The 26,996-nt window shown below is 51.9% G+C and overlaps 1 protein-coding gene and 1 long non-coding RNA gene across 3 annotated transcripts in view; both read right to left on the bottom strand.

Annotated features, from left to right (window-relative positions):
• Nucleotides 1-26,596, bottom strand: part of Grik3 (glutamate ionotropic receptor kainate type subunit 3) — a 217,505-nt gene extending 190,909 nt beyond the window's left edge. For both annotated transcript variants that reach the window (NM_181373.3, NM_001112716.1), the window contains 1 exon segment: nt 26,351-26,596. In NM_181373.3, coding sequence (NP_852038.2) covers nt 26,351-26,465 — 115 coding nt within the window. In that variant the 5' untranslated portion in view covers nt 26,466-26,596.
• LOC108351031 (uncharacterized) lies at nt 8,971-10,968 on the bottom strand. Its single transcript, XR_015620488.1, has 3 exons — nt 9,896-10,968; nt 9,763-9,809; nt 8,971-9,249 (listed from the first exon to the last, which is right to left on the bottom strand). It is a non-coding gene; the product is annotated as an uncharacterized LOC108351031 (long non-coding RNA).
• Nucleotides 26,597-26,996: the final 400 nt, after the last annotated feature.

The raw sequence follows: 26,996 nt of genomic DNA, 5'->3' as shown, positions 1-26,996 counted from the left end.
GAGGACCGTCACCGGCAAAGTCTGCTTTGCCCCAGGGATCCCGTGTGCTGTTACCTCTGGACAACGGGAGTCACCAGGCAGATATTATTGGGATGTGGATGCTGGGCCTTACCCTGAGTCCTTGGCTGGGGGAGGCTGGGTTGCCTCTGCCTTCAGTGAACCACTCCGCTGGTGCATAGGGGTAGGCCACCGCCTATTCTGAATATCTTAGCTGAAGCCCATTGATGTGCCCCCTTTGCAGGTGAAAAAACTGAGGCCTAGGCTGGTCACCATGAAGATTTGAACTAAGGCCTATCTGTACCCCGCAGAAGTATTTAGGTCTAAGACACTGTCCGTGGTGCTGAGCTACAAACGCTGCTACACGGCCCTGCAGGTATGTCTTTTTAAGATGTTGTGTGAGGCTCTAAGACTGTGAAGCAGACGGTCAAAGGGAGCAGGCCCACACTGCCGTCTCTGAGGCCTTTCTAGGGAAAGATGGGGGAGGAGGAGATCACGCAGGGAGTACCACTGCTTAAACTGTCACACGTGTGGGGCAAGCCAATGCCTCAGTCCCCTGTGGGAGTACAACGATCGCACCTGGTTAATGAGGGAAACTGAGGCAACGAGCAAATGGTAGCTGACTCAAGGTAGAGAGGAAGTAACAGAGAGGACACAGGTGTCAGACTTAGACCTAGCATCCCGTGCTACCCCTGAATTCTGTAGTGGCCTGGAGTGCGGGGGGTGGTTGGCTTAGAAAACCTGGATCAGTGGCCTGACCTTGATTGGCCACGGTTGAATAGGAACGGCCCCGCCCCATAGAACCATGTGTCTGAATTCTTGGCCCTTAGGGAGTAACAAAATTAGGAGCTGTGGCGGAGGGTAAGTGTGGAGAAAGCGAGTCACTGTGGAGGTGGGCTTTGAGGTCTCCTCTATGATCAAGCTCTGCCCAGTGTGGCACACGGCGTGACACAGTCTCTCCCTGCTGTCTGTGGATCAAGACGTAGAACTCTCTCAGCTCCTTCTCCAGCACCGTGCCTGCCAGGAACCTGCTGAAACTGTAAGCCAGCCCCAATTACATGCTGTTCTTTATAAGACATGCTGTGGTCTTGGTGTCTCTTCACAGCAATGAAACCCTAACTAAGACAACCACAGAGGGAAGAGAGGGTCTCCAAGCACAGAAGCTTGGAGACCTGAATGCATAGGGCCCGGGGCAGAGTTTCATCAGAAAATTCTAGATGATAACACAGGGAGAGCACACACACAACCTACCGGCTGTGCACCAGGCTCCGGGTGAAGCACCCCTTCACTCTGTCTCCTTTCCTGTGTCGTGTGCGATGTTTGCCTGTGTGTGTGCTTGTGCACACAGCTATGTGCATGCATGTGGAAGCCGGGTCGACACAGGCATGTCTTTCTCCACCGTGTAGATTTGAAACAAGAGCTCGTACTGAAATCGGAGCTTGCTGCTTCAGCTAGATTGGTGGGGCAGGATCCTCAGGCTCTACCCAGCACCCAGAGAGGTCTATTCGAGGAAGGGTTTTGTCTGCACTGTTCCGGGAACTCAGTGTCCTGCAGGGACGACAGAAACGGAGGGTGGGAAACCCAAGGCTTTGAGGGTAGAGAGTCCTGGGGCTGCTCCTAGCCCTAGTTCTTGTGGAGTCCTCTGTACAATGGGAGTAAGAAGCCAAGCTGCTCTGCGCCTGTGTAATTATGGAAGTGTCTGGGACAGTGCTGTGCACAAGGCTGGAGCTGGCTATGCCCAGGCTGTGCACTGAAGCTTCCTCTCGCTTTTCTGTGTCAGAATATGTGTCTTGTCATAATTCAAGGTTGGGGTGTTGAACAATGAATTCTCCTCCTTGGAGGTCCATATGGAGTTCCCACCCTGCCTCTTCTCACCCTTCTGGCTTCCACATGAAGAAGAGAGAACTGGGGCTTGGGCAGACAGCATGGGGCACCGATGAGCTGAGCCCTCTCTCCTGTGCTTCACCCAGGGATCTGCCCAGCTTGCCAGGGCCCAGCCAAACTTTGCTACCCTAGGATGCTTAGGTCAAAAGATGCTGTCCCTGACCGGCTGAGATAGACTGACTGCTGAGACACATAGGGAAATGAATGGCAGTCACACACTGGCCTGAATCCAAGGACATTGGAAAACTACAGCACCTCCAATCCTTGAACCCAATTCTACCTTTCAAAAGGAAGAGGAAAACTGTGGTCTAGTTAAGGTTCAGATTCAGAAGCATTGTGGGGTCAGATTCAACCTCCATCAATATTGAGTGGTCCCAAGGGGAGGGGGAAACCTTGAGCCTCAGTCTTTCCATCTGTAAAATGGATGTGTAAAAACAATGCTGGTCTCAAAGTGCTATGAAAATTAGGGTGTCTGATCAACGTGCAGTAATCCTCCAGCAAACATTCAGCTATTAGATTTGAATTGAGGAAGGAAAAATTTAAAAGTCATACAATTCATAGTTTCCACATGCAAATGAGTTAAGGATATGAGTATGCTGTGGGTCCCAACTACTATCTTATTATTATTTATAGAAAGAGGAAAACTGAGCCTGACAAATTTCCTTGGGAGAAAATATCATTTCCTTTTTTACTTAAGTATAGAATCTAAAGAGCTAGGGCCAAAGTAGTAATACACATCTATAGCTAGACCAAGGTGAGTGTGAGTGTGTGTGTGTGTGTGTGTGTGTGTGTGTGTGTGTGTGTGGTCCATTCGTGCAGAGTCAGAGTTCGGGGAAATGTCAGATTCTTGGAGAAGGAGATTTTAATTAGGTTAGAGTTGCCTCCAAAAAGTACTAAAATTAAATATGAATCCATAATGCATGGCATCATAGCTAATGGTATGCAAATGGGGCTGGGCCTGGCCAGCTGCAGCAGGAACTTAGGCGATCGAGGTAATTGGGAAAAATGTCCCTTGGCCCAAAGCCACAGTCCTGAGGATGTTGCGGGAGAGAGCAGGGCATGGGTGTTGGGCCCGATGGGGCAGCTAATGTCTCTTTAATGGGAGGAGGGCGGCTAATGTGGGGACTGCAGTGCAGGGGAAGAACCACACCACTGAGGAAGGGGCTGGAGACAGGACCAGGCCAACTCTGCACAAGGCCAGCTGCCTGGGAGGCTTGGGCTTCCCCTGCAGCCCAGGGCTCTGACATGAGGACAGTTGTGAGGCAGGAGGAAACCACACACAGCTGGCAGTCTCATCTGGGTCCTGCCTGGTCTGCTGGGCAGCTGTGTAATGTTGAATGTTTCCCCAATACTGGGCTCTGTTACCGGGGTAGAAAGTTAAGCTCTGCCCTCTGGCAGCCCCAGTTTTATCTGGGGTCAGGCTGGGGTAAGAAAAATATTTAGAGCTGTAAAAAACGGGGAATTACTGTTTTCGTTTCTGTTGGAGAATAAACGAAGCAGACCGTGGTGATGGACACCTGTAATCCCAGTGTGTGGGAGGCCGAGGCAGGAGGACTGCTGTGAGTTCAGGGTTAGCCTAGCTACATGGTAAGGCTCTGTCTGAAATAAATAAATAAATAAATAAATAAATAAATAAATAAATAAATAAATAAGGTAAAGTAAGGTAAATAAAGTAAGGTAAGGTGAGTACATATCTCTATGTAATATATAGACATAGATAGATAGATAGATAGATAGATAGATAGATAGATAGATAGATAGATAGATAGATAGATAGATGATAGATGTATTCTTATATACTTGGATCATATCACCTGCTCTTAGGGAAACTGCGGCAAGGTCAAGAAGTGAGGGGTTTGGGGGCTGGAGAGATGGCTCAGCAGTTAAGAGCACCCAACTACTCTTCCAGAGGTTCTGAGTTCAATTCCCAGCAACCACATGGTGGCTCACAACCATCTTTAAAGAGATCCGATGCCCTCTTCTGGTGTGTCTGAAGACAGCTACAGTGTACTTATATATAATAAATGAATAAATTTAAAAAAAAGTGAGGGGTTCAGGATTTCAAAAGTGATTCTGCTTCAAGGACCTGTTCTCTTGTCAGGAATACCACTGCGAAGTTAAAGACGCTGCTGGCCGGCACAGTGGCACACATCTGTCACAAAGCCACAGTCTTGGAATAGCTGAGGAGGATGGAGATGCCAGAGCCAGCCTGGGCTGATTAAAGAGGAACCAGTCTCCAAAGGGGGTTTGGGGTAGATGGTCTAGAGCAGAGGGGGCTCTATTCACATCTACCTGGGGCAACAGGGAAAACAGTCAGCCTCCCAGATGTACGTCTTCGTCAGTCAGCTCCCTGGGAGTCAGTCTGCAGATGGCACCACAGTCAAGCTGAGGAGGCAGCCTTAGCTCCTTTCCAGCTCCACAGGCCTGTGACCGGCCCAGCACTGGGGAGAAATGCCCTGAGCGGTGGTCACGGCAGCCTTGTGAACCTCAGTGCTCTAATCTACAGAATGGGGAGCCTAACAATACAGTGTGACCGTCACATGAGCAGGCGATGCTAGCTCTGTGCACTAGCTCCAGGTGACACGCAGTGGCTTGGGAACTACATGCATCCGATCATTTTATCCTAACTGGGCGATGAGCTCCAGTGGGGCTGCCCTGCAAGACCCCACTGCCCTCCACACCCTCTGGCTTCTCTCTAGCCTCCTTCACCGAGGGATGAGATGCTAAGAGCTTGAAGACAGTTGTGAGGTGTTCTGCATACCAGGATCACGGTCTCCGGTCCCTCCAAACCGAGAGCTTTCCTGCCTCGGATGCCCACCGTGAAGGCTGTTGTTGGATCCAAGGGCCTCTCGAGCACCAAATTCAGCAATGCACATAGAAAGTTCCAGCAAGGATCAGGGACTCAAAAGATGCAACATTTTAGAAGCACCCATGGGTCCATTCTGACTCCTGACCCCCTCTACACAGGAGGGGAACATGGTGCTTGTGGATCCCAGCAGGATATGGGTCTAGCAAAGGCCAGGCACAGCAGGGACAGCATGGACTATCAAAAAAAGCAAAGTCAATTCCTTGGGGGGGCCTGATGGGTAAATGAACTCACACCCCATCCACCCTCCATACTTCTAGGTCAGAAGAGTACCTGTGTGTGCTCTCCAAACTGTCAGAGCCCTGTCTGAGCAGGTCCCGGCCTAGGCAGGAGAGAAAATATAGGTCTGGAAAGAGCTGCAAGGTTTTTGAGATGGAAACGCGTCCAGGCCCTTCCTCTGTGAGAGAATGAGTGCCAGAGGCCTTTGCCTATTGAGCTTTCATCAAAGTAATTTATTGATCAATACAGAGAACATGGCTAGTTCAGCGATTTTTGTAAAAAATCACCATGTGTTGAATACAAGGAACACTTTGCTGGATTGTGGCATGCAAGGCCCGGCAGGATCGCCCGTGTTTTATGGCCTTCTGGGAACCGGGCCCTGGCAGTTACTTCTCTGTGCCTTTATCTTCAAGACACCAAGACATTTGGACGGAGGGAAAAGATGAGTCAATCCTCCAGATGTTTCGTCTACCTGGCAACAAATATCAAGACGTCTCTCGAACAAGGTCAGAACAACAAGCTGGAGCGAGGGAGGCTGGGAAGAGGAGTGGGTGTAAGGAAATGTGTTGCTCCTTCTCCACTCCCAAGGCCGAGACAGAGCGGAAGTGAGGGGTTGCATTTACCCAGCACATGCTTACCAAGGTCCCCCACCCCCACCACGCACGGGGATGACACTTTGACACCTGGAGTTTCTTCCGCGTTCTCGGATGATGCTGGTTTTGTGTTCCCAGAGTGATGGAGCCACAAAAAGTGAAGGTACACTCCCTGTGTGGAGGGTTCTCTCACTCAGCTTTATCTAGTTTGAGTTGCGTTCCCGAGCCTCAGTTTCCCTATGTGCAAACTTAGGGGGACCTATTGGAAAGCACTTAAAGCCTGCCAGTGAGCAATAAACGATCAACAGGCATGGCTGCTTCCAGTAGACGCGTGTGGTTCCATGGGGACCCTGAAGTGTCACCCCTCTCTCTGAGTGAGATCCTCTCCCCTCAAACCCTGGAGGGACCCAAGGAAAGGAGTTAGTGCCTCCTGTTACTGTGGCTGCTGCTGCAGTGGGAGATGCTAGGTCCCAGGAAAGGTACCTGAGAGGTGGGGACCATACAGATCGGCTGCCTCTTGGAGGGGTAAGGGACTCAAGCATGACTCCCAGACACTGGGAACAATGAGAGACACTGAGACAAACTCTCCCAGAAGCTGAGTCTCCACTCTGGTCTCTCTGGCCACTGGCACTCTCCTAGAGTCAGGACCTCTCCCTTCCCACAGTACATTGTGGGGTCTGAACACAGTCCAAGGACACAGGGCTTAGACAGCAGGCCGAAGGTCCCCTCCTAGTTGGTGTCAGGACCAAGATGTTCACTCCACATCTCTGATGTGACAGCCAATACCATCAGCACTATATCCCTAGAATGGATCTTGTCTCCAGGCCAGTTAGGCCAGATGTCTTAAATCCCAGACTGGAACAGTTGGAGGCGCAGGATCCCCAAGTTTGGATATGGGGGATAATCCACATATCCAACATGTATCCCAGCAGGCAGAGAAGCAAAGCCAGCCCTGAACGCCAAGAAAGCAAGAGGCCCTATTTGATCCAGAACTTAATCCACTTGCACAGAGAGCTGGAGCTGGGCAAAGAAAACACTGCCCAGTCTCATCTGAAGCTTCCCGAGCCACCTGCTCCATCGGGCCAGCAGGATGATATGACACGCCTGCTCCAGGAGAGCCGGGGATCCTTTGTGGAGAGTCCGTCCTAGCAGTCACCTTCTGACGCTGTCCACAGAGCACTCCTGACTACACACAGCCCCCACTCCAGTTATAGAGAATCTACTGGGTGGTGAGAGCTATCCTGCTGCCTGAACCTGCCTTCTAGCCACGATTAGTCCCATCTCCTGCCCAAGCAGAAGGCTTGGCTTTGCAAAATTACTGTATAGTCCAGAAGGAGACTGGAAAGGGTGCATGCACAGCCAATTATTGGGGCCCAATAAGTCACTGAGACCGTATTAGAGGGATGAGCCTGCGGCCACTTCGAGGACCACGGAGAGTGAACAAGGCCTGAGGTTGTTAAAATGCTCCTGCTGAGCTTGACACCTGCACAGTGTCCTTCTGCCTCAAAGACACCGTAGTGCTTGGGGGTGTATCTCCACCCAGCATGTCTTCACTCAGGGCGCCATCCCCAGAGCAGTTCCCGACGGATGATGGGAGGTAGACCTGGGAACATCAGACCCATGCTGCCTGCTTCGCATCGCAGGCCAGGGCCGGTCCTATCTGGTCCATCTCACTTCTGACTGCCACTCAACCTGACTTACTAGGATCTATCAATTGTCCACTGGGAGCAGCTGGAGCAGCCACTGGGAACCAGCAAAAGGGGTGACACTGCATCCAGGCAGATCAGTAACCATATCTCAGGGACACCCAGCCTGGGCGTCTCACTTACTAGCTTTCCAAGGCTCCTGTTCCTTACCCAGAAGGCAGGGACAACTGCACCGGAGGAGACTATGAGAGTCAAGAAGAGATTGGTAAGGAATCTGGGCACTCCGTAGCTGTGAAACTGACCCCAGCCTGAGACCAAATCCCTCCCTGACTTAGAGAAGCTCCTTCCTGTCCGAGTGGTGGGTGGGGTCAGCCAAACAAGTCAGAGAGGGCAGGCGGGAGGAACAGTCCTGTCTCGTCCTTTGCATCCTCCTGGAAATAAAAACACAGGTCCACAAGACACTCCGTTCCTCTCTGAACTCCACTGAAAGTCTGCGAAGCAGGACACGGCACCCTGTCATGAGGGGTGATTAGAAAACAGGGTGGGGACTGTGGTGCTGGAGAATGTGCAGAAAGAAGGTATGGGCAAGTTCCAGTGTCCGAAGGTTAGATGATTAAAAATTAAATAAATAGATAAATAAATAGATAAATAAATGTTTAATGCAATTAAAATTCAATTGACCAGAGGGACACATATTTTAAAAAAATTAGCTATAAAAACAGACAGACAGACAGACAGACAGACACACACACACACACAATTAGGTTCACATTCCTTGAATGACCCCACAAACAGTGGGTGTGCTGCTTTGTTTTAATTTAAAAAAAAAAAACGTTTTAAAAGCCTAAAACAAAACTAGCCTAAGGCAAGCAAAGAGGACCACAAGACCTCCAGCAAGACCAGTGGGACAGAAGAAAACTTCAGTAGCCATGAGTGCTCCTAAAATAGCTGGTGGAGGGTTCCAGAGAAGCTTTGGGGACTGGGAATGAGAGATGCTTCCATTCAGGCTTCCCAGAACAGGTGGGGCTTCTGTTAGGCTTGCGGTATGAGGGAGAAATGATTGACAGGAAGCAGAAGAGAGCACTGAAAGTGGGGTGCTCAAGGGGCACAGCATCAGAGCTAGAACCTCTGCACCCCAGCAGAGCTGTTCACATTGGGAATGAAATGGTTCCTAGGGGGTCATAGCAATGCTCCCTCTGGCTGAGGGGTTGGGATGGAACACCTTCAGTTGGAAATCCAGAAGGATCAGGAAGAATCCAGAAGGTCAGTATCTGCTCTCCCAGGGTCTACTGGGATTGATTCTAGGATGAAGTGACCTGGGAGTCCGGAGAGGACTGCTAAGGGGGCCAAGCTAGACCAGGAGAAAGGGATGGGCAGTAGGAACCAAAGTAGGAACCTGTGAACCTACCTCCTCACAGCTCCGACCACACCGGGGCATTGAGGAGTCAAGAAAAGCCTTTTATGCAGCTTGTGCTGAACAGACCCACTCACCCAGCTTCTTACTAAAGAAAAAGATACATTCACACACACACACACACACACACACACACACACACACACACACACACACACACACACACACACACACCCCCCTCTGAACATCCCTGATAAGCAGGGCAGGAGGGCAGGCCAGGGAGTTTCCACATCTTTTGGTGGAGGTAACAGTAGCAACAATGTGTCAGAACATTGCACCGTGTCCCCACCCGTGTAATATGGCCAACTACAAGTCCTCATTAGAACTAAAAACAACATTTAAACAAAGAAGTAAGTAAAAGTGCTTTACTTCAAAAGTAACCAAGTTTCTGCCTCAGTGGTGCTCAGGAAAGCATTCTGTGTGGGCAGAGTGAGCAGCCCCTCTCTGCAAGAGTTAGCCTCATTATGAGGCAGGGCTGCATCCCACCTCTTAAAGGTGCTACAAGCATGGCATGACTCTCTGGAACATTCTTAGCACAGTGCCTGGCACGTGCTAGGTCAGCAATGGGTCACCGTTGTCAGTGGGTCGCTGTTGTCTGGATTCGTCATTTGACTGTATTCACAGAGCCATCTGGAAATTAAAAGTGAAAAGGAAGAGAGCCCAGTCCAGACAGCTCACAGAGCCCATCCCCACGAGTCCTTGCCCTGTGGACTGTGATCTCTCTCCTCTGCTCCATCTGCTAAAGAGACGTGAGATCACTCCATGCTCAGCATACAGAAGGGCTCCTCATCCATCCCAAGCTCCAGACCCCAAGAAGATGGTAAGGGCCAAGCCAGACAATGACCCGTCACTTTCTTTCTCAGGCCTTCCTGCCAGGTCATTGGAAGGCCCTGGTACACGGCAGGCCCAGCTTGTAGCCAGACACACCGTTGCTGTGTCAAAGCTGTGAGATGGGTAGTATGACATCTTTACAGGGCTTGTTCTTGGGCAGTAGGGGACAGAATTTATTGTAAATTTTCAGTTCAGAGTATGGAGCTGTGAATGGGGCTGAAGGTCTAGTGGCATTCATAATGCACAAGGTTCTGAGGATGCCTAGAGACATAGACATAGAGCTCTCAGTAGGGCCAGGGCTCTCATACATACCCAGCCTGCATCCACTACATAGATCCAAGGAAAAGGGGCAGTCAGGCCTATGGGAAGAGATCAAGTCAGCGAATCAGGATGCTTGCTCTGTAAAACAGGTTCATCCATCCACAGATGGCATTTCCTTCCTCACCTGGACCTCTGAAGCAGCATCCAATAGCCTCAGGCTGCCACTGAAGTCATGTCCCACAGCCACCAGGATGATGTCTCAGAGATGTGAGTTTGGTTCTGTCTCTCTACCTCACAAAGTCCTCATGGCTCCCCAGTGTCCTTAGGATCCATCCCAGAATCATTGTTGTCACTCAAACATCCTCCAGGAGGGTCAGGTGGACACTTGCCCACACCACCGTGCTCACACTTGGACTTTCTGGAGGTTTCCAATGTTGGTTTGAAATGTTTGAAACTGCTGGTATTCAATCGAGCTTGCCTACGAAGCTGGTGGTCTCACCCAGGGCAGCTTACACCACTGCCAGCCCTTGGGCATTTGAGCACATTATAGCTGCTAACTGAGAACTTTTCCGTCATTCCTCCCCACTTTCCCCTAACTGCCCTCTCTTGCTGCTTTGAGACTCAACTTGGATGCCATTTTCTCAATCCCAAACTTTACTTCTGGAAAGTTCTTTGATGTCTGCCTCTCTCTCTCCTGCCAGACTATGAGCTTCCTAAGGACAAAGATCCTACCTGCCTTGATCACCTTGGTACCTGGCACAAGACTGACCCACAGTGAGTACAAACTAAAGCCACCTGTTGTGAGCCACCACCCTGTGAATGAAACTCCAGCTCTGATGATTTGCTGCCTGACCTCAGGACTTCTGTCTCAGACACCAGTCTCTGCTCCTACAGAAGGAAGCTCCACACATCAGAGATGGGAGCCAAGTATGCTGAGGTGTACGGTACGCTTCTTCGACATCTCCCAGACTTCCAGCTGGCTACAGCCACCAGTTCCCTCACTGACCCGTGACACTGACGGCGTCACCAAGATGAACTGCGGAGGCAAGGGAGTGTGAGTTCTGAGTGTCCTCGGCAAACGCCTTCTCACAAGAGTTTGGCCTCCATGGGGTTAGCGTAAGCTGGCGCGGCCTTGGTCTTTTCTAGGAACTCGAAAAACCTGGATGTCCTCAGCAGCCTTAGTCATACAGCTGGGCAGACTGAGGATTTCAACAGCAAGAGAATCCCGGGCTCCTCTGTGATGTCATCAGCCAAGCTGTGTGTGTCTCCATTCCAGGAAGCCCACCCACCCCATAAGACAGTTTACTGAATCTTCAAATAGCGCTAAACACAGACTAGCTGATACTGGTCAGCACCCACTGGTCTCAATCCTGCAGGGACCTATCCAGCCATACTTGTTATAGATCCCATACTCATAGCCCATACTTGCTACGGACCTCAGAGATTTTGTTCATTACATTTTTATTTATACTGGGGTGGGGTGCACATGTGGAGGTCAGAAGATGACTTGTAGGTGTCAACTCTCCTTCTACCATGAGGGTCCTGGGGACTGGACTCAGGAAGGCTTCCTTGGTGGCAAATGACCTCACTGGCTGAATCCTTTCGCCAGCCTGAACTTAGAAATCTATAGACAGTCCCTCTTGCCCTCTTGCCTTCATGTCTTTAAGATCCTGTCCTCATATGTGTATATCTGTGTGTGTGTGTATGTGTGTGTGTGCGCGTGCTCGCGCGCGCGTGCATGTATACATGTCCATGCATGCATGCATGTGTGTGCAGGTGTACGGGCATGGACATCAGAGAACAGCAATTTCAGATGTCATCCTTAGGAATGTCACACACGTTCTTTGGGACAGTTTATCTCCAGGGTCTCTCACCGTCCTGGAATTCAATAGGTTGAATAGGCTGACTAGCCAGTGAGCTCAGAGACCCTTGTCACCTCCTCAGCACTGGAATGACATGTGTGCACAGTGGCACCTGGCACTGTCTATGTGGGTTCTGGGAATCAACCTCAGGTCGTCATGCTTGCAAGGCAAGAGTTCTCCCAGCTGAGCCATCCATTTCCTTGGCATGATCCAGGTACTCAGTCTCCAAAGCTGTGTAATGGGTACAGCACACACTGTACCCTATTCCCCTCGGGTGGCAGAGACTGATATGAAGAAAGCACTACCTCTGAGTTGGAAGAGGAGTTTACCAGAGGCTCAGGCTGTCCTCAGGCTCCCTGGCCAGTACCAGCAGCAAAACAGCTCACAGAAAAAGCTGCCCTTTGCCTGATGAGCCAGGCTGTTAGACCGTCTGCCCTCCCCAGCCCCAGGGAGATTGATGCCTGAACTGACGGATCACTCCAATGTATTAGGTAGATAAAGAAATTGATTATTCCATAAATCATTGTCTCCATGAAAAAGGGGCCAATTTTTAAAAAAAGAAAATATTATAAATCTGTCCAAACCCCTGTGAGGGAAAGTATGTAGCCATTTCAATTTAATTGTCTGAGAGCTTCTTTGCTGTAGCTCCAAAAAGAAAGGATGTGGAAATAAATGAGTCTCCAGTTAGAGAGGTTTCTATGCCCTAAGGAAAGGCCAGGCCATGCCCTGAACCAGAGAGCTTTATTTACTTGCAACAGGAAGAATGCAGATAAACTAGAAGTAACAGAGAATCCCATCCCTTGGACACTCAAAAAGTGGATGCTGGGGGCTTGGGAAACGACTCAGTAGGTAAAGTATTACATAATCATGAAGACCCGAGTTCAAATCCCTGGTACCCGTGTAAAAGCCAGTTGTGGCTACAAACATCTGCAATCCAGTGCTGGGAGGTGGAGACAAGCAGCCCCCAGGGTCTTGCTGGCCAGACTGTCTAGTCAAAAGGCCACTCTGCAGGTTCACTCTTGCATAGGTGAGCTCTCTCTCTCTCTCTCTCTCTCTCTCTCTCTCTCTCTCTCTCTCTCTCTCTCACACACACACACACACACACACACACACACACATAATCTCTTCCCTTCTAGTAAAGTTAGAATTCTGTCTAGGGAAAGGAAAAAAATGAATCTCTAATTAGAGGAGGCTGGAGGGGGCTGCAGGGGGCTGGAGGAGGCTGGAGGAGACTGGAGGGAATGGAGGGAGCTTGAAGGGGCTGAAGGGGACTGGAGGGGGCTGGAGGATGGGGCATGAGAATTCCTGACAAAAAACAAATTGAAAAAATATTATCTGGAAGGGGCAAGGGAAGCCAGGAGGGCAGAAGCAAAGAGGAGCCGAGAAAGATGGGCTTCTCTCCCATGTCTGCCCTGGGACAAGGAGCCCAGCTCTGAGCCTCTCTGGGCTTCATTACTTTCCCCCAGAAGATAGAAAAACAAGGAAGCTCCAAGCACAGGGCTTTGATGCAGGCTGTCCACGCCTCAGTGTGAGGGACCACATTCTTATCACTACCTGTATCTCCCACGAAGACCCTGAAATGCTCCCCAGCCCAGGATGCAGCTGCACCCCACCCCTGCTGTTGCCTGTCTGTGCTCTTCGACACAGAGTGGGCGCTCCACTAATGTTTGGTGAATCAATGAGTCAGCCCAGAACCCATGTGAAAAGGACAGGAAATAAACACAAAATTACAAACAGCATAAAAATAGCCACATTTCCAAAGCAGGGTTTTTTTCCTTCTGCTTTCTTAAAGGAAGAAAAAAAAATTCCCCAACCCCTTCATTCTGACGTTTTTTCAAGCCAGAGTCCCCAAAGCAGCTGTAACCGAGGCTGCCACAATCCACCCTCACACTGCATGTTCTAGGTCTTTCTATCTGTTGTAGGCTTCTGAGGCCATTTTGCCTCGGATGTCCCAAGAGCCCAAATGGCAAGTCCTCTGTTATTCTGACATGTGTGGTCTTCTTTGTCTCTTTGGGTTCTAATGCAAATGTTCCCAGTCAATTCTTGGTCCCCTGATGATTGACAAAGACTCCCCCATGCCCCTCCCTCTGAGATGTGTGATCCTCTCCCACTGCTTCTTGTCTAGGATTGGCTCTGCCATACCCAGCCCTGTCACCAGGTTCCTCCGACACATCTAGGTGAGGATGCACCTGGAGCAGGAGCTCTTTGAGGGAATGCCGCAAAGCTGTGACACACTGGTTTCCCATCACCTGAATGAATAGTAATTTTATTTATTAGCAGAAAATAAGGTTCTATTACAGGTGTGCGGGGCTCCACGGCTCAGGAAACAATAACACAGAAAACACGTTTAAGAAATCACATTTAGCAGGATAAAACTACATTACGGAAGCCCACTTACCAAATGCAATGTGAAAGATGATGCCGGCAGGCCAGGCAGAGACTCGTGGTATCAGGTGTAATATCTGACAGGCAGATGTTCATGCGTTTTGTCATCTGCTCCCACTCCCTAGCAGACACGCTATACATGGGCGCCAAAGATTTAAGAACGGTTTATGTGGAAGGGGAAACGAGGAGAAATCTACCCAGCGGCTGCATCTTCCTTAACCGTGAGTTACTGGACTCTAACAAAATTCCCAGCATTTCCTCAGCAGCTGTGGGATTCTGAAAAACAGCTGTCCTGCATGTGAACAGCAGAGGCCTAGGGGACCCGCCACAGAAGGCAGAAGACCTGTTTAGAATGGCTATACCAGAACTGGAAAGAGGAGCCCTAGAACCAGAGTTAAGTGCCCTATGCCAGAAACAGGCTGCTCTCCATGGTGCTGAACACAGGGAGTCCTGGGCGACCCTCCTAACAGGGCTGTTATCTGGGAGGAGCTTTATCAACACATACAGACCCAATCTGTATTCTCTCTCTGTGCAGAGGTCAGTACTAGGGGTTGATGCTTCAGCCTCGGCTCAACACAGCTCTCCAAGAAGCATAGAACAGGTCGCTTCTCGTGTCTTCAATACCCTTATGTGTAGCATCCCAACACTGGCCATGCCTCCACTGGTGTTCTGGTTCTTCCATAGACCCTGGCAGCATCAAACACTATGACCTAGTCTCCTCCATATAAAAAGGCCTTCCCAGAATCATTTGGAAGACGCAGACTCTACTTCTTTTAAAAGAAGGAAGGGATTCAGTCTCCCGACGGAGGCTTCACTAACCCTCGCTCCCCAGGGATCAGCTGTAATTCAGTTTAACCTGAATATGAGCTCCCCCATATTTTATTTACGGATTCGATGTTACGAGACATCTAAAATAGACGGCTGTCACCTCTATTAAACTGGAGGAAAAATGGCCTGGTCAGCAACAGGCTCTCTCTCGCTGCTCATGAAGTGTCGCCTGTTTCCCTATGGAAGGATGTGAGAAAATGCTGGGCCTAGCTCTATCTAGAAGGGGGCTGTTCCTTTCTGCTATGTCTGTGAAGGGCATGGGGCGGGGTTAATGTCATGAACTCATATCGCTCGCAGCTACACCGTGGTTGCAGACAGGTCATCTAGACACTCAAGAAGGGAGACCATCACCAAAGTGCTGTTTCCCTAGTGATCAGGAAAGACTGCTGTCACTCTTAGGACTTTGGACAAGGAGCAGCTGCCAAGCCTCCACTTGGTAAGCTAATTCTACAGAAGCAACCCCCCTGGGACATCTCTGGCAAGTATACAGTCCGTGTATACACATCCGCACGCTTAAAGCGCTCAAGAAGAATGATGCACATCCTGAGTCTCCAGGATGACAGCTAACCTCTGTGTTACCCCTCAGCTGTCAGTCTGTTGTCTACACATCCCAGCAGGATCCAGAGAGGTGGTAAAGAGGGGAGACTGGGAGAGGTGCGAGTGGGCTCAGCCGTAACTCTGCCTGACAGCCATCCTCAGTGATCGGACTGTTAAGGACCAGACAACACAGGTTCATATCCTTAGACCGGCTCCCAAGAGACAAGCAAAGATGCTGAGGGGCAAGTGGGGAGGAGAGAGGTGAGGCCAGAAAGGCAAAGGGGTCGAGACTGCATCCTCACCCTCTTCTGGAAATGGACAGCTGTGATTCTCTCAAGGGGAGAGCCATCAGGATAGAAATCAGACAATGTATGAATGTCTGTTTAATCCTAGACTTGGAAAGGAAGGGTTCACTGACCCCAGCCACTCCGGTGTAACCCAGTAGACTGGACAGCGAAGGTCTCGATATAGAGGAGACCAACCTGAGTGTTGGGAGAATACCAGAGGCCTCACAAATACCCTGCAGGTTGCTCATTAAATCCTCTGGGATGAGACAGGAAAGGCATTGAACTGAATGACAAGGCAGTTAGGTGGCCTTCTGTCCACATGACCATCTCCATGGACGGGTCTATTTACTCATCTTCTATGATGGGCCAAGCACAAACTGTGCTGGAAACAGAGTACAGCCGAGAGTGCCCCATGTCCACCTTGTGCTCATTATCTCCACAGCGACTGAGAACAACACAGCCACTTTACACAGCACAGTGAAAGGAGGCTCTGGGGACTTGCAGAAGTCAGTGGAGGGCAAGAAAGGCTTCCTGGAGGAAGAGACATGTTGGCAGAGAGGTGAGTTTGAATAGAAGCTGGCCAGAGAGAAAAGCAGGGCAGACGTCAGGGGTGAGAGTGGAGAAGCAGGGCTGGAGAGACGGCTCAGTGGTTAAGAGCACTGACTGCTCTTCCAGAGGTCCTGAGTTCAATTCCCAGCAACCACATGGTGGCTCACAACCATCTGAAATGGGATCTGATGCTCTCTTCTGGTGTGTCTGAAGACAGTGACAGTGCACTCATATAAAATAAAATAAAAGTCTTTAAAAAAAAAAAAAGAGTGGAGAAGCTGAGAATCCTGGGAAGCCTCAAGCATTTACTGGAGAGGCAGAGAAGATGTGAAAGGAGGATGGGTCACGCCTGAGTCCAGAGACACTGGCCTTCCTTTCCAAGTCTGATGGCATGAAGCATGCTACACAACTTATTAGGCAGTCCCCCCAAAGCTTTAGCTCTCTGAACAGGGGTCCCTAGCTGTAATTCATCTCTACAGACCCCATAGCGGAAGGGGATGTTGACATCTGTAGCCACTTTCTGAGAAGGGAGTTGTGGGAACAGGCCTGGGTGGTTCACCAACAAGAAAGAAAGAAAAAAACACAGAAAGACTCTAAAGCAGGAGGTCAATGACAGGCCCTGCCTTGAGCATGAGAGAGGCCATGGACTAGCAGTGAATTCTGGATGCCGTAGCACATACCTTTGATCTGGAGGCAGAGGCAGGTGGATCTCTAGGAGTTCAAGGCCAGCCTGAGCTATATGGTGAGACCGTGTATCAAAAGAAGAAACAGACCCCACGATCTCAGGAGACCATCAATGTGGTTTGCTAGCAGCGTAATAAAGAGACATGGCTTCTCAAATACCTGAAATAACCGGGAGCTGCCAAGGCTAAGATCCAGGGAGGTGGATCTGATTTCAATCCTACTGATCTTGAAAAACAGTTGGTACAATGGCAGACTGTACTGGTGGAGCTGGCCGCCTTCGGGACAAAAAAAAAATCTTTTATATTCGTCAGGATACGACAGGGAGTGCACCTCCATTAGGTTCAAGGTGATCTAATGGCAAGAGCAACAGGGAGAAGCTACTGAATGCCTGTATGGGGATTTCTAAGCACTTCCTGTGCATTAACCCAATCTTTATCAGATGCTGGGAGATGGGTATGATCATTGTGAATAGTATTTTGAAATATGAAACCATTTGCCCAAGATCACACAGGTGGGAAAATCACAGAGATGGGCTTTAAGGGTAGTCTGTTGGACTCAAGAACCTGTAAACTTATTCACAGTACTCAATAGAAAAAGTTTATGCTGTCCTTGTTGTTGTTTTGACACACGTGCGTGCGTGCGTGCGTGCGTGCGTGCACCCACGAGGTCGCCAGGCCAGCTGGTTCTCACAAAATCCTATGGTGTGAAAGCTACTGTTCCCATAAGATTCCAGGTAAGGGACTCTAGACTGTGAGAAGTGAGTCATCCAAATTCACACAGGCAGGAAGGAAGGGATTTTAGGGCCAGAGAGCTGGATGCTGGAGTTACTGTTCCCGAGACAGGCTCCCATCACCTCCTCAGAACTGCAGGCAGATGTGTTACAGCTTCTGAAGGAGGGGTGTCTGCAGCCAACATGGCACTAAAGAATGGGTGGACCCTAGAAGCAGCAGGCTCCCTGAGACTGGAGAGAGGCTCTGGTATTCAGGTAGAGATGGACTAAAGGAAATCCTCCACCGTGTCGTGACAGTGGTCTCTCAAAGGCTGACAACCAAGGTGGACATGATGGCTCTCCATCATCCTAGCACTCCGGAGGCTGAGGCAAAAGGATATTAGGGAATTTGAAGCCAGGTTAGCCAATGCTTTAAAGTGAGACACTGACTCAAAACAAGGAAGAAAGCAAGCAAGTGAAGCAGGTGGCCAGAGGAAGGGGGGAGGGGTAGAGGGTGGGAGGGAGGGAGGGAAGGAGAGAAGGAGAGGGAGGGGAAGGGAGGAGGAAGGGAGGAAAGGAGGGAGGAAAGGGGGAGGGAGGGAGGAAAGGGAGGGCACAGATCTCAGGCCTGCAGCACCTTCTTTAGCAAATCCATAGGCCTTACCCCTGACCCCCTGATGGCAGCCCCCTGATGGGGGGCTGGGGTCCTGGTAGTCAGTGTTTTAAAGAGTTCCCTCTGATTCTGATGAATGCTAATACTGGAGAACCAGAAGCCCAGAGTGACCCTGGAGCTCTCTGCAGCCTGATTCTTCTTGGCCTTAGACAGGAAATGGGATGCTTGGAGTCCTGGGAAGTCCTTGGCTTTCCGCTCCCGCTTTTCCGCCCAATTGGGCAGCTCTTAGGAATAGCGCATTCAGTTCTGCAAAGCAGAGGCAGGGAGGCTTTGCAGAGGTCCCTGGCGTGGCCATATTTAAAGAGCTCGTTCCTGCAGTTTTTCTGAGAACTCTATAAAACCCCTTCTACCAGCAGCCTGTGTTGAATAGCAGGGGACTTAATTGTCTCCTATGGACTGGAACCCTCTTGACACAAACAGGAATCTCAGCACTTCGTTCCTTTTCCCTCTGCCTTCCTTAACCACCATTCAGTACAGCACCAAAGGATCTGGAGTAGAGGCTTGACACGCCCCCACCCCACCCCACCCCACCCCCAGTCCTACTGGGTTCATTATCTCCTATCCTCACATCGGCCACAAGGACTCCCTCCCCAGCTTTTGCCTTCATTACCTGGCATCACAATGTCTGTCCTTCTGACTCAGCCTCAGACCACCTCCCATCTCTACTGACCCATCCAAGAAACAAACATTGAACACCCTATTTAAGAAGGGCTGGCTGGGGGCTGGGGATTCAGCTCAGTGGTAGAGCGCTTACCTAGGAAGCGCAAGGCCCTGGGTTCGGTCCCCAGCTCCGAAAAAAAGAACCAAAAGAAGGGCTGGCTGACCAGAATTCCTCAGACTAATCCCTCAAGAGCATCCCATCCGCATCCCCTGGGTCTTCCCAGCTCCGAGCACAGGCTTTTAAAAAAGCATTTCAATTAAAACTGCTGCAAATGCAAACGCAGCGCCCCGGGCTGCAGGTGTGCGATAAATAACAGTCCAGGAGTGTCCTAGGAGGGGCTCCTCTCTTGCCCTTGTAATGGGCACAGCGACTGGACTTGCCCAGTCCACATTGGGCAACACTGGGTATGCATGCAGTGAGCAAAACACGTAGGGAGCTGCACGGAGCACAAAGCCCCGAGCGTGAGCTTCAGAGCCAAGTCTGATGGCAGAGACACGGCTTCCACCCCCGGGGAACCTTCCTCCTCCTCCTCGGTTATTAAACGTTAGGCTTTGTACAAAGAGATTCACACATGTTATCACCTTTAATCCACACCACAGCCCTGTGAAGGTGGTACTATAAGGCCCAGCCATACATAATGTTTGTAGGTCAAAAGGAAAAGGCTAGACTCTCACTAAAGAGGAGACAGAGGCTCAGAGGGGAAGTGACTCAGCCCGGGTCGTGCCACAAGCGCGCACACACAGGAGTAGATTCACACTGAAACGCCAATCAGCTATATCTCGTCAAACCCAGACACCGTTATTTGGAGGTGCCAAGAAAAAAAAATACCATAAGTAAACTCAGACATGACATGGGAGGCCCAGGCTGGCTTCTATGCGGAAAAACATAAAGAAAAAAAAACTAGCTTATTATCCATAGAATACTTCAGAAGATAAACTTTGGCAGTGATGTGGGAAAGGTGGCCGTGGGCAACCTTGGGCAGATCCTTCTCTAAAGCAGATGGCAGAATCACAAGCATTAGAGAAGGCCCACACCCATCTATCCGCACCTAACCACAGTCAAGGTCAAAAACACTAGCAACAGGGATCTTAAAGGTCCACAGAAGCAGAGCCAGCAACCCAGGAACGTGTGCTGGGACTGGGCTGTGAGGAGAAGGAAATGCCAGCAGGAGGGACAGTCTGGACTCTGGAAGTAATTCCAAGAAACAGACCAAAGTCGGTTGGGGGAAGGGTGGCACAGAGGGCTTTGAGGCCGCAAAGCTGTAAAATGTGTTGAAAGGGAAGATCAACAAAATCAAACAGCCTGTTGCCTTCAACTCCAGTCCCCTGGCCCCTCCTACCGCCTCACCTCTCCAAGCCCCATTGGTTAGGATGGTGTCTAGCAGCTAAGCAACTCTAAATCCTAGAACCTGGGAACCTGAAGCTCACCCAGAAGAAGGGGGCGGGGCTGGATTTAAGGAGGCATTCATTGTTACATCTCTGAGGCCTGCTCAAAGTCCTCATCTTTTGGGAGCGTCCTTAAACCCTGACAGCTGGGGAGCTTCGCCCGTACTCCAGTCTCTGAACTGGTCTCTGACTATAAAGGAATAATAGCAAAGATGTGATGTTGATCATCGGACCGTACGCCTTTCGAAAGGACATCACGATTATCTGACTCTGAGAGACAGGCATTCTACATCTCCCTGCTTTGCAGAAGGGGAAGCTGGACAAGGACAGTGTGAGGACCCCTCTCGAGCCACTCTTGAATGTGTCACCGCTGCAGTAGGTTACACAGCTCCTCCATTCACTAGCAGAGTGGCAGTTGCTGACGGCAACCACTATGCCCTGTGCGTTGCCCACCAATCTCGGTTCCAAACCAGATAGGCTCCATTTAGAAGATGGGCATGTGACTCCTGCTTAAAAATAGAACAACATAAAAACCATCAGTAGCTGGGAGAGATGATGGAGCCGGGAGGGGATGAGATGGGGTAGGAAACGGGAGGTGAGGCAGGGGAGAAAGAACAAAGACAGCTTAGGGATGACAGAGGCTGGAGGTGCGAAACACACAGGGGCCCCCCCTCAGGGCTCAAAGCTTTCCCAGTCTTTGAGGATATCCTGGGAAACTCCCGGGAAGCAGAGGGATTTCTGAGTAGACTGGCCTCAATCACAGACGAATCCAGCCTTTATCTGGGGCTTGGATTAAAGCTCTGGACAGTCAAAAGGCCAAAGCCAAGTGGAATACAGAAAAACATGAGTGTGTGTCTCCCTGGACATCCATTCGTCTTCAGGGAGGTGAGCCTGATACTGATGCGGCTGAACAAGGCACCGAAACCATCCCAGGCGAGCCAGAGCCCCAGACTCACCCAGCTAGCTCTTGTTCAGCTTCCAGAACCGTGGCCATGGGGACCTGCATCTAAGCACTTTATAAAAGATCGCTATCTTCAAACTACACAGCCAACTCCAGGTACCAGATCTGGAGTCTATCTGACTGCAGTTCGAGTCCTGGTATCTACTAAGCACTAGCCCTGCGTTTCTGGGCAAGCGAGTTCACCTAGCTTGGTTGCTTTGTCTGCAAAATGGGGGGAGCGGCACCAGCAGCATTGTAGAAACTCAATCAGATAATGGAGGGAAACGCTGCTGCAGCTACATTTATTGAGCACCTACTATCTCCCTGCTACTTGTCATTGTTTGGAAAGCACTCCAAACAGCTTGGCAGCTATTAAGTGCTCAATAAACTATGGCCATGGTATGGTGGCTGCTTTATTATTTTGATTACGCTCCAGACTCAGTGGGGCCCCAGGCTGGAGACTCGGTGGCCATCCGAGCACAGACACACTGCCCTCTGGTGCTGCCGCTGTAGAACCAGCACCTGGAAGCAGAGCACTCCCAGCCAAGGCCAAGGCCAAGGCGCCAGCTCTGTCTGGCCCTCTGGAGGACTCTACGTTCCCCGGGCTCCACCTCTCTAGCCTCCAGAGGATATACACCAGGGTCTTCGGTTTGCAGGCTCCAGAGATGGGCCTTATTCTGGGATGTCAGTTCTCTGTTGTCAGGCAGATCCTGAGGACTCCCATCCCCCTACCCACTTTTACATGACCCAGTGTAGGATCAGAGCTCAGGCGCCTCTAGCGGGTCCTGAGCAAGGATGACCGGGCTCAGGTGGCAGCTGTAGAAGGGAGAGGGGGCAACTGACCATGAGAGGATAGGGAGGCCTTGCCTCTAGTGCATTATTACCAGCCCTAGCCACAAAGCACAGATCTCTCCCTCGGAAACCTGCAGCTTCCCTTCCTAGGCCTTGTCCCCTGAGGAGCGGTAGTTCTGTCTCTGCAGGATACTCTACTTCCCAAGGCTGGAACCCTGTGCCTGTGCGATCACTGGGGCCCCCTAAGAGGCTCACAGTTGGGGGCAGGGTCACAAAATATGCTAAAGGGAGCCAAGGACTCCAGTATTTTTGTAAGGGTGAGGAGCCTAGAGCGACCTCTCGAAAACCTCCTGTGACTCGGCCCATCCTACAAAGCCACATGGGGGATACCCACGACCTTGGAAGAGCTTAGCCCAGCCTGGCTCAACCCACACGAACCTAAAAAGCCCAGGACATCCTGATGCCAAAAGACCGGTTCGGTGACACAGTGCGAGCATGGAGGGGGAATTAAACTCCAGCTGGAGAAGGAGGGAAGCCTGGGCTGACAGGAGCAGCTGGGCTGGAAAGTGAAACAGAAATTCCTCAAGTTAATGCTTTCTAAGGCCCCTCAGGCCACTCCCAGGTTTTGTCTGAAGCTATTTACTTCTAGGGGGGAAAACCCTATTGATCTTCATTCAGCGGCTGTCTGTTCCTACAAGGTGCAACGTCTCCGCACATCGCCAGTCAGGAGAATTCCTCATTGTTCCACACGCAGTGACTCTCAAACTCAAGAGAAGAGTGTTTGGGACAATGTGGATGATCTGATCAGAGAAGGGGCACATGGGAGGGGGTCCCATTGCCCCGAGAAGGGCTGCTGGACCCCTGCACATTCGGAAACGGCTTAGCTCTGCCCTGTCTGTGGAGGCTCCAAGAACGCAGAGCTGGGCGCGCCCTTCCCTCCCACCCCCTTACACCTGCTTTATGTCTCTGCAGTCATTTGGCTTCGAATCCCCCCACTGGCTGGCCAGAGATCAAGACCAGCCACCGAGCTTCTCATCACACACACACACACACACACACACACACACACACACACACACACACACAAAGAAAGACTCTCCAGGCTTCCCCAGCTGCTGGTCACCACTGCCTGGCTCCTTTTCAGATTCCGAGCGGCCCCCAATCCTACGGTATGTCTGTAGTCCTAGGAAAGATCTAAGCAGGAGACCTACATTGATGACCACCATTTCCTGGCAGTCCACTCTAAAGGGAACTTGAACACCACGATTAGGATGTCAACCGAACTGTGTACTATGGGGAGGCCAAGGAGGGAAGAGGAATAGAATTATATCAAAGTGATCCAGTTCATTAAGAGCAGAAAGACCAGGAAACCCAAGACTCTGTGCCCACGGCCCCTCCTCTTCAGCTTGGAGATTAAGAACCCATAAATCCAAATCCCCATGGAAGATCACTAAGTCCTATTTAGCCGAGAAGACCCTGAGTCTAACTGCTTATCCTAAGTTAAGACCTGGATCCATCCAAACAACAACAGCGATGACAATAATAGTAAAATGCAGAACAATATGTCTCGCAAGCCTTCAATGGCAGCCCTTGATAATCACACACAGAATACATCTTCCACATATTCATATAAAATAATCAATGATCATTTTTCCCCTGCAGACTACAATCCAATTACTCTCTCTCTCTCCCTCACTCTTCTTTGTTACTTGCAAACCATCCAAGCAATCAATGTCTTGACCTCTCCCTCTGATAGACACAATTACAAAAAGACAGAGCAGTGCAATTCATCTATTCAAGGCAGATTGTTTGAACACTCTGTCACACTGCTGAGCTATCCGTCTCCTTGTCTAAGAGGGAATCTCAGTCCCTAAAAGAGGCACAAAGAGAAGGGGCGGGGAACACACTCCCCAGGCCGGAGAGCACAGCTTGCACCTGCAGGTAAACCCTCTCTGGTCCTGTGCTCAGCGACGACGCCTGGCTGCTGGAGAAGGGATTCGGGCTTCAAGCTCCAGCAGCTCCAGCAGAAGCACCCGGCATGCTTCAGAGAAGCTCAGTTTCCAGGGCCTCGATCCCTGCAGCCCCAGCCAAGAGGCCTCAGATCCCAGAGATGGGAACAGAGAGACGGTCAGCATCCACTCTAGCCAAGGCAGTATCTTTAGGTTGCAGCGTGACCTCCCTCCCCTCCTCTTCCCTGGCTCGCTCTTTGCTTCCCGCTGTCCAGTGCTCTGCCTCCAGCTGAGGTTCAACTTCAAGCTCTGGAAGGACAGAAGCTAAGCTCCCCAGGCAGCTCCAAAGAAGCCCAGAGGCCTCAGATCCTTCCCATCCTCCACCCAAAGCTGGCCCTGCTCCAGTAGTCACGTTTGGCATCAATACAGCACCCCAGTCTTCGGGCTGGGAGTCAAATAGGGCAGGGCTCTTGGATATAAATGGCCTGGGCCGACACGCTAATTAATCCTGGGGCTTAATATGAAGAAGATTAGATGAGAGGGGGCTCTATCATCCTTAACTGCGTTATTACACTGTGACCCAAGAAAGGGACAGAGGTTTGGAATGTGTTCTTCCTATATACTGTCCCAGCGACAAGGGCAAGGGAGGACCAGTTACCCTGCCCATTTGCAGCCCGTACCTCTGAGGCTGTGGTTAACCTGTTCCTGTCTCTCTCGGCCTCCAAAGATTTCCATTCCTGAAACTGGGCTGGAAACACACCCATCCCACCCTCTGGAGGGGGAAGACCAGGGAATATAGATCTGCAAAGCACGGGGGGTGGGGTGGGGAGCACAACACCCTTTGAGGTTCCCTTTCTATCTCAAGGACACTCTACCATGAAGGCCCCCTAAAAATCACAAGGACTGAGAGAGGAAATAAAAAAAGCAGTGGCCCACTACTAAAAGATTAGCTAGAAAGGTGACCAAGCCAGTACCGGGGCAGTAATAGAGACAGGAAACATTCTTGGCAGCCCAGAGAAACCTGGACTTCAAAGGGTTAAACTTGACTGTGAGGGCTGTCCCCAGATTCCCCACAGGTGCCTCGCCTACTCGCCTCAGGGTGTTATGCATGCCCATCCTGGTCCGGGATCGGATTGTAGGCATGCAGTGCAAGACCTCAACATCTGCAGATCTGAGCATCGTTTTCTGCCCCCATTCTGAAGCTGAGTTCAAGAGGACGTGGCTCCAGGGAGAGAGAGCGCGAGAGGATTGCCTCCTAGGAAAAACCTCAAGTACATATAACCAAGCCTAGCCAGAGTTCCCTGCATCATCACACCGCCGGCCACCCAAAGTCCGCTCTTGCAGGAGCAAAGACGGCTCCTGGAAGAGAGCCCCAGAGGAGGAGGAAGGTGGCTCTGTCTGGGTAGAGCTCCGTTGGCTGCGCACCAGATGTTGGTGTCTCACGAACTCAAGCTGCCCGGGTCTCCGGTCTGGCACGGGCGGCCCGCGGTAGCCGAGGCTCCTCCTGGGTAGCCCAGCCTGGCTCAGTCCTGCGCAGTGAGTGGGCTAGGGCCTCGCGTGGGCTCCCGCCCAGTCCTGAGCGCTGCCGCGCAGGGTGCCTCCGGCGGCCACAACAAAGTTAAAGCCCAGAGTAAGAAATCTGCAGCGGTGAGAGAATCGGAGAAGCCAGAGCCCCAAAAAGCCGCGCGCAGACCGCCAGCCGCCGCCAGCTGCGGAGGGATTTCGGCTAACTTTAAAAGCCACTCGCAACCCTCGGCCGCCGTCCCTGGCTGCGCTGGGCTTCCTTCTGCGCTTCCTTTTCCCAGACTCTGTTACTCCTCGTCCAAAGAGGCCTGGGCCTGGGGGACCCGCTCTCGCGACAAGCGGGGGACTGCCCCTCTCCTGCCCCGTGCCTGGGCCAGCTAGGGGCAAGGAAATCCGCAATCCTAGTCCGGCGAATCCATCCCCTGTACCCCCTGCCCGTGCCTGCTCCCAAGGTCCAGAGAGGTGCCCGTGAGGGGAGAGAAGTTGGCGCCTTCCCCAGGGCTCCCACTCTGCGCAGAAGCCAGTCCCAGAACTAGGTCTGCGGCCATCCTTGCTGACAGTCGCGGCGAAATTCCCCCGAGGCGCTGGCTTAGGGCTAGAACCTTCGCCACACTCCACTGCGTCGCCCTCCCCAGAGCGTACCCAGGTCCCCTCGCCACAGCGGCCCAGTTGCCTCCTCCCCGTAAGGAAGGCCCGGCGACCCGAGCTTTGGAACTTTGTCCTCCCCGCCAAGAGCTCCCAGCAGACACCCGAGCCCTGCAGCCTAGAGGGAGGTTGGGACAATCTTTCGGATCACGTTCAGAGCACCACTAACCCCCCAATTCCCGTCCCCACCCGAGCGCGCAGAGACCCCCGGCTCTAGGGGAGCCCTTACCGATCCGGATGACGTGGGGCATCCCGCGCGAGTCTGGGATCCAGAAGGCGCACACGAGGAACCCGGCCCAGTATTCCCAAACCAGACTCCGGAGGCGCCGCCAGGGAGCGGTCATCGTTGGGCGCCACCGAGCGTGCCCGGGGCGCGGCCGTGGCGGGCTCCCTGGGGCGGCAGCTCTAGGCGCGGGCGCGCAGCAGCCCCCGAGGCGCCGCCTGGCCCAGCCGCCCGGCTCCCGAGCGCCTCTGCGAGTGGGGGGCGCCCCGCGGCGCTGCGCACATCTTACTGGGGGGCCGCCCCGCCGGCGCCCGCCCCGCTTCGGCTGCCGCCCACGGGCCGCCCGCGAGCGAAGGCTCCTGGGCTCCGCCCGGGCTCCGCTCGGACTCGGCTGCGGCGTCTCCGGCTCGCGTCGGCTCGGCTCCCGCGCGGGCTTCCCACCTGCCCCGGCTGCCGGGCGGGCTTGCACGCGTCTCCGGCCGCTCCTCCTCCAGCCGCCGCCGATGCTATCGCCCGGGCTCGCACAAAGCCCCGGAGTGGAGTTGCACGCGCGCACACACTCCCTCCCAGCCCCCTCCCCCGCGCCCTGCCTCCCGCCTCCCGCACCGCCCGCCGCCCGCGCTCCCTCCGCGTACTCCCCCGCGCACACACG

The sequence above is a fragment of the Rattus norvegicus genome, chromosome 5 (assembly GCF_021556685.1).
Source record: "Rattus norvegicus strain SHRSP/BbbUtx chromosome 5, alternate assembly SHRSP_T2T, whole genome shotgun sequence".
Classification (NCBI taxonomy): Eukaryota; Metazoa; Chordata; class Mammalia; order Rodentia; family Muridae; genus Rattus; species Rattus norvegicus.
This window is presented reverse-complemented; position numbering and strand designations above follow the sequence as displayed.